This window comes from Octopus bimaculoides, chromosome 23 (assembly GCF_001194135.2).
Source record: "Octopus bimaculoides isolate UCB-OBI-ISO-001 chromosome 23, ASM119413v2, whole genome shotgun sequence".
NCBI lineage: Eukaryota > Metazoa > Mollusca > Cephalopoda > Octopoda > Octopodidae > Octopus > Octopus bimaculoides.
The window spans coordinates 28,131,407-28,139,866 of NC_069003.1; the positions used below are offsets into that span (position 1 = coordinate 28,131,407).

Here is an 8,460-nt window from a genome sequence, read left to right on the forward strand (position 1 = left end):
GAGAGAAAGAAAGAGAGAGAGAAAGAGAGAGAGAAAGAGGGAGAGAGAGAAAGAGAGAGAGGGAGAGAGAGAAAGAGAGAGAGAAAGAGGGAGAGAGAGAAAGAGAGAGGGAGAGAGAGACAGAGAGAGGGAGGGAGAAAAAAAAGACCGATAAAGTGAGATGGATATACTTGCAACATATAGTTTACAAAGCTAGATTTAATGTTTAATCTACAGCTGTTACATCAAAACATAATTATATATTCCAGCAAATAGATAAATACTATATGCATTTATCAAAAACAGCTGAAAAGTAACTAAATTATCAAATAACAAAATTACTTCTAAACCATCTAAAGTCTGAACAACAATTCATTTCTGAATATACTTAATAAAGTTGAATATATTTGAAGTACTTATTAATTCTTTTTTAAACAATAATAACTTCTTACTATTAATGAAGAATCATTTGGGGATTCAGTAAATACCTGGGCAAAATTCTTTGAATACTTTAGTTCTTACTCCATGTAATTCATCAAAGTCTTGAACTTCAAATGTATTCTCAGTCGCCGGATGAGAAGCAATACGATTTAATTCTCTTGAGTCACTAAGACCAACACCAATAGCATAAATATGTATGCCATCATTTTTGGCAAGTTCTGCTTCAGTGACAGTATTATAAGAATTGATGTTAGATACCCCATCAGTTACAACAACAGCTATGTTTTGCACATCTTCCCGGTCACCATTCTCTGCTGCAAACATTTCAGTTCTCATTACTTTTAGAGCATCAGCAGTATTAGTGCTACCATAGGTATACTGGATACTATCAATAGCTCTAAAAACATCTTCTTTATTAGAATAATCACTAAGATGAAACTGAATGTTAACAGAAGTACTATACACAATAGCCCCAACACGCACAGCTTCTAGGCTAATGGTGGCATCTGTCAAAAATTCTTTCATAAATTTTTGAATATTTTTGAAGTTTATCTGGCTGACACTAGTTGAAGAATCCAGAACAAATACAATATCAGCTTTGGCAGCTCTGCAACGTCCTAAAGAAGGAGGTGGATATATTTGTTAAGATAAAAATGGACAGTACTTTATGTATTGGTTAGAATGACAGAATTAAAAAGTAGTATTGTAAATTTGATGAGGAATGCATATATATATAAGTTACATATTTTAGATTAGATAAATTTAAGATTAACTATGGCAAAATTGCGTTTGGTTACAAATATACAATATCACTATTTTTGAAAATTTCTAACTAGATTTTACATTATAGAAATTAACAACAAAATGATGTTATTTTTAGATTCTTATCACTCTTGAATTCATTAAATATTCTTAGATAAAACTTACCCCTAACTGACACAGGTGGTCGTGTTGGGGGTTCTGAAGGAAAGAAATAAAGCTTTTATATTAAAAGAGGCATTAACGAAGTATTACAAGACAGCAAATCCGAGAATATTTCTTAAATATTCCACATAACTTACAAAGCTCCTTGAATAAATACTCTAAAAACTGGGAAATCAAGTTCTATAAAAGAGAGAATATTTTCACTATCAAAAGAGGTGGTCAGGTAGTAATTTATTGAAGCATATGCGAATTGATTTGTCTATAACTGTGGTTGAAGGAAGATCGATAAAAATATAAATGAAAATTAAGTTACAATTGTAAGGGACATAATTCATGGATTTCGGAACTATTTATAAGGGGAGATAACACGTGTTGTATATCATTTCTTGTCAACCTTGTTACAACCTCTGCAATTAATTAAGTTGACTCGAGTGTATAATATATATATATTAGATATAAGCACACTGAATCACTATAGTCAATCTTATTAGTAATGTAAATTGTAAGTAGGTTGGTTCATCACATCAATAAATAATTGTAATGTTCCTAGAATTATTATTAATGACATGTTAATATGAATTATTTTTGAATTTTTATTATTCTATTAATGTTATAACGAGAGACAGGTTATCAAACGTCAGGAATAAATAATTGAAAAACAAAAAAAAAAAAGGTAATATTAAATGCTTATGCACATTAGAGTTCCATGTGGGAAGAAAGATAGTAACCAATGGAATCAATACAGATGTTACTATTGTTACACATTAATGATTTCAAGGATATGGAAAGTAAAAAATTGCACCAAGCTGAATTCCAACTTAATGCACCAAAACTTCAAAGTTGAAAATAGAAGGCATATTGGTTAATTCATAACTGTATTTGAAAAGATAATCAGGTAGAAAAACAATTAAGTTACTTCAAAATAAGGGTAATGATTCCATTGATAGTATAAAAATGGCTAAAACTTCTTATATATCATTTAATATTTAAAAAATAATAATACTAATAATAATGTACACTTCTTAAATAAAGATAATGGGCAGTTTGTTTCCTTTTGATAACCTTACTCTTGTTTAACCATACTAATTTAGTTCATTAGATTATATTATCTTAAAATTATTGGGAACAAGAAAATAATTTCAATGATAGAAGATGCAGTTTAACAACAAAAATTAAAATCATGCTGAGTATTTAATGAAAACTTCATGTGTGTTGAGGTGATCATTCTTACCCGTAGGTCTGGGCTTTCGGGTTGGCATTCCTGAAAAAAATTCCACATCAAAAATGTAAATGATATAATGGTATGGTAAAGGATCCAGAAAAAAAAAGTTTTAAAATAATTTTTACTTCAAAAAGATGGCTTATATTTAATTTTTCAATTTCAAAATTTTATTTCTAGTCAAGTCAAAGCATTATATCCTGTGAGTAGAAATAAAGTAAAATGATTCCAAACATTTCTGATAAAGGCTGTGAGAAGACTAGTTCAAATAATCTGAATCAGTAAATCAGGGGCAGATACTACTGTCTCACTTTTTAACCTGATATTCTGTTTGTTCTTGTATTGGTGATGAATTTGTTTTCTTTCAGATAATCCTCAGAAAGGTAAATGAATTTCTATTTGAATTGGTGGTATTTTCTAGGGCTGATAAAATAAAGTACAATTCTAGGACAGTAAACTAGTAGTACCATTAGTATTGATTAAGATACCTTAAAGTAATCGTTCTAGCTCTTTGTGCTCTGATTTCAAATCTCATTCTCACCTACATGGGTAGCTGATTTAATCTGTTACCCGATCTAATACCACCATTTGGCACTTGGCACCTTTTTTTTTTTTTTTCTGTAGCAGAATTCACTCTATTGCAAGCATTCTGGAAAGGTCTCTGGTTTGAGGATACCTTCTGTCTTCTTCACCATTCTTGGAGCCCAGAAACGATTCACAAGCAGTACTCGACCCTCTTGACAAAGATAATTTTTGTATTATTATCATTGGGACTTTATTTTACAATTATTCCATTTACTAGAACTTCCATATGATTTCCAATATTTTCTTAGAATTTATTTCTAATATACAATTAATGAAATAGAATACAAGAAATCAAACTTCTAGGAGAAGTGGAAACTTACCAAGGCAAATTTCTTTAAACATTTCTGCTTGTAAGCCTTTGAGGTCATTGAACTCTCTAACTATTAATGTATTTTCTTCTGAAGGTTCTGATGCAATCTTCATAAGTTCATTAGTGTCTGGCAAACCAATACCAATTGCATAAATATGAATGTCTTGATTTTTGGTTAGTTCAGCTTCGTCAATTGTGCGGAAAGAATTAATGTTTGAAACACCATCTGTTATAACAAATAGTCTATTCTGAGCTTCAGGTCGGTCTCCACTCTCTATTCTAAATATTTCACTTCTGATAGTTTTCAAGCCATCGGCTGTATTCGTGCTACCATATCTATAAGGTATTCTGTCAATTGCTTCGAATATTTCTTCTTTACTTGTATACCTGTTCAGCAGGAACTCAATACGCACATGGGTACTGAAGGTCACAATCGAGACATGAATTGCATCAGGTCCAATAACAGCTGTAGATAAGAATTCCTTCACAAATGTAAGAACTCTCTTGAAATTCCTTTCACTTACACTCGTTGAAGAATCAAGAAGGAAGGCAAGATCATATGACGCAGCGATGCATTCTATATGCGCAAGGATGAAAAAAAAAAACAAAAAGCATAATTTGTAAAAGTATGTAAATGTTTGGTCTCATATGACATTTGAAATAAAAAGTAAGTTTAAAAGATTCATTAACAAATAAATAACAAGAATTTATAAGTATGCAGTTTTTAAAACAATGTTATTAGATACAAAGAGATAGGCATCATTTCATATATAAAGGCTAATATACTCACATGAAGATTATATAACATCATTACCAGCACTAAATTTTTTATATAAATAGCTCTACATTTTAACACAATGCCAGTTATTTTCACTTTAGCAAAAGCTAAAATGTGTATGGAGTTTTTTTAAAATAAGCTACTTAAATTAGAAGTGTGTTGAAACTTAGCATCTTCATATTTGATTCGGTGTAAATAAATGGAAGTACAATTACAGATGTTTGTATTTAGGATGTTTGTTTGTAATATTTTGTAGCTTTTATAAACTGACTTCATACAGTGCAGCATGAAAGTCTGTGTAAGGATTTTCAATGAATCATGGAATCAAGACAATAAAACATACCCGTTGTTGTAATTACTGGTGTTGTTGTAGGTTCTGCGAAGAAAGAACAAATGTTGTTTTTTTTCAATGATGTGCAATGTAGATGAATTGGAAAGAATGCAAGATGCAGGCAGGATTTGGTGTAGCATTGGGTGAGGCATTGACAAATGATTTGCATTTATTGTGAAATTATGTATACTTGTAATAAAATTAAAATATGAAGTGCTTGTGGACGTGAAAATGTAATGAATTGAAAAGGAAAAATAAGTTGCACTAAAATAACATCATACAACTGTAATTTAATGAAAAGTGTGACTAAAAATGTTTGTTTTGCCTTTGTGGCCAAGACCATGCCATGGCACTTGGCTAAAAATGTAGAAATGTGACCTTTTCTTAAAATGAAGAACAAATTAAACTCAATACATTCAAATAGGAATTATATATTAAAACTTTAATTTATTAATAATAATGGGTGTAGAAATAACTAGATTATAGCATTAATAAAGACTGGTCTTGTAGACATATTTTTTAATGTTTCCAGTTTATATAATGTTTTTTATTTCAGTCAATTCTGAAATCACCCTTAGTATCTATCTTTCAAATGAAACTAACAATAAACTAATTAAACTTAAGTTTTCAAAATCCAACAGAGAATACTACCAATTAATGTTGCTATGATAATAATTAAACTTTTCCCTAGATTTCTTACAATATTTTCTCTAAACTATTTATTTACAGTTTACCACAGAAAGAATTTAAGATGTAAAGCAGTATAAGAAATAAATTTGAATATATAATCAATATTTTGAAATATTTTAATGAGAAGAGTTTTATTCTTTTGTTGCTTATAACAAGGTTATGTAACATGTAGCTACTATAATTCGCAATACTATGATTTATGATTTTGAAAACCATATTCATAGATCAGGAATATCTTGTCAAAGCAAATGTGCAAAGAAATAAGATATTCTATATAGTTCAGAATTGAATGTTGATTTCAAAATCACAAATTCCTCTTTGTCATATTTTCAGGATTTCTAGTTAAAAACAGAAATATTTCAAATGTTCCTTTATGTAATTCATTGTTTACTGATCTCTGCACTATTTAAAAATTAAAGCAATATTATCTTTGTTACTGTCCAAGCTATGCAGGTCTAGCCAACAATCCTATTAGTAAAAACAGTACACTTAGATTACTGCAGTCAATGTACGTTTTATGAAATATTATTTTAATCAACCTTATTCAATGAATATTTTATAAATGTGTTATAAAGAAATCTCAAATATATAAAGAAGAGAACATATCAAATACAGTGTATGCCTTGATTTTTCATTTTAATGTAGGCTTCATGCATAGAAAATAATATGGCTTACAAAGATTTTAATAGTAAGATACAAAGGCTCATAATGGGAGTGTGGATAAGTTGGTGTTTTCTACAGTTGTAATTCTATCCATAGTATTCTGATTTTAGCAGTAAATTAATTAATTTTGTTGATCAGTTAATGAGATGAGTGAGCAGATAAATGAAGTGATGCAGTGGTGAATGGTGGGATGATGAAATATTTGAAAATTAATGGATTGCTTAATCATTTGATATCAAGATGTATCCTTTTCGACTGAAAATTACTGAATAAATAGCTAAGACAACTTGTTTTGCTCTATCCTTAATTGTACCTAACTGAAGATGATACTGTCAATGATACAGTTTTTACTCTACTCTTTTACTTGTTGTACATTTTAAGAATTATATTATTAAATCCTGTGCTATTTTTAATTCAGTGACAGGTTCAGAAAACCATGTAAAGCTGGTTTGAAATTCATAAGTTGTAAAATGATTTTAACATTTCAAAAATTATTTTAATCTATAGATTAAAATAATTTTTGAAATGTTAAAATCACAGTCTTTTTATCCCTGTAGTTCATTTATCCATGTATGTAGTAATATTGTAATATCATATAAACCCTTGACCCGTATATCCAAAAGGTTGGAATAAATTAATGATTGTTAGATAATTATATGAGATTGTTCATTGGTTAGTTACTTAAAAATTACTCTTTAATTGTATGTTACGATGAGATTTACATCATTATTTAAATATATAATAGTTATTATTCACATTTAAGTAAGAAAATTATTTTCAAGAAGTGTCCTATAAAATAGATTTACTGTGTAACATAGTGAAATGGTTATTGATACTGATTCCTAACCCCTGCCCTCGCATAATTAGTGACAATGAAGAAGTGCATTTTATAAAGTAATATAAACATACTTGGTTGAAATTCAGTAAACACCAACTCCTTTAAGCCTTGAAGTTCATCAAAGTTTTGAGCAAGGAATGTATTTTCTTCCGGAGGTTCAGATACTATTTGGTGCAGCTCACTAAGTTCCACTAGACCCACACCAATGGCATAGATGTGAATGTTTTCCTTTTTAACCAGAGCTGCTTCATCAACTGTACGATAAGCATTAACATTGGAAACTCCATCTGTAACCACTATAGCTATATTCTTTGCATCTTCTCTGTCGCCACGTTCTTTCTGGAACATTACTTTCCTTATGGTCTCTAAGCCACCAGCTGTATTTGTGCTTCCATACGTGTATGGTATGTTATCAATAGCTTCAAGGATTTCCTTTTTTGTTTCATATGTATTTAAGTAAAATTGCACATTAATGCTTGTACTGTAAGTAACTATACCAATACGTATGCCATCAGGCCCAAAGTGTGCTTCAGCTAAAAAGTCTTTCACAAATGCTAGAACTTTCTTGAAATTTCCTTCATTTACACTTGTTGATGTATCCAGCAGGAATATTATGTCAGAGGGAGCAAATTCTATATAATAAATAAATTAGGATTAGTTATATATATATATCAAACATAATATACGCAACAAAATGATAATATTTAATATAGATATTTATATTTTTAAAAGTAAAGGTGAGCGTGCATGTGTGTGCACATATATGTGTGTGTGTGTGTGTGTGTATATATACCTGCCACTTCATCACCAACGCTACCTCTGTCACAGGGTTTAACCAACACACTCTTTGCATTCCACACAGTTTCTCTTGCACCTCCTCCAACCTGATCTACTGCATCAGATGTAACTTATGTGACAAAATATACGTGGGTCAGACAGGCCGCCGGCTGGCCGACCGTTTCACTGAACACCTAAGGGACGTTCGGTTAGGTTCAGATTCCCCCGTCACTTCCACTTGGCCAACCACTCACCCTCTAACATCTCTGTTTTTGGCCTTGCTCTGCACCATGGATCCACTTCCTCGCGACTCCACTTGGAACTGCGCTATATTTTTAACCTAAAAACAACTTTCCCCTTCGGACTCAACACAGCCCCCTCCTCCTTATGACTGTCTCCTTTATGACAATGCAACACTTTTCTTTATTTTTTCTTTATGTTTTCTCCACTTTTTTTTTTTTAAATATTAACCCCTCCCCCTTATCCACTTTACCTTATTTCCATTATTCACTATTTTATTACAATTATTACAACTTTTCACAATTTATTTCATCTCTTCCTACACGCACACATACCCGCACACACAAAAAAATACTCGCACCCATACACACACATGTATGCACACCTTCCCCCCTTTCACACACCACACATGCATGCACTTACATGCTCAGGTTCACCCACACACTTATACAAACGCACATACACACGCACACTTGTGCATACACACACACGTTAACAAACACGCATACATACACATACACACACACCTATGCATACACACCCTTGCACACATAACCCATATATACTCCCATTCACACATACCTCCCACACACCTGACATATATACTGCCCACACACCTGACAAACATGCATGCTCTCACACACACATATAGACGAACGCACATATATACACACACACACACACA

General features: G+C 31.2%; 1 protein-coding gene across 1 annotated transcript in view; it reads right to left on the reverse strand.

The window, feature by feature from the left end:
- Positions 1-8,460, reverse strand: part of LOC106882611 (collagen alpha-3(VI) chain) — a 180,154-nt gene that overhangs the window by 49,453 nt on the left and 122,241 nt on the right. Inside the window, exons 38-43 of the mRNA XM_052975952.1 lie at positions 6,830-7,390; positions 4,580-4,612; positions 3,469-4,035; positions 2,576-2,605; positions 1,348-1,380; positions 468-1,037 (exon numbers count right to left, since the gene is read on the reverse strand). Of these exons, the coding sequence (XP_052831912.1) occupies positions 468-1,037; positions 1,348-1,380; positions 2,576-2,605; positions 3,469-4,035; positions 4,580-4,612; positions 6,830-7,390 (1,794 nt within the window). The remainder of the gene's footprint in view (positions 1-467; positions 1,038-1,347; positions 1,381-2,575; positions 2,606-3,468; positions 4,036-4,579; positions 4,613-6,829; positions 7,391-8,460) is intronic.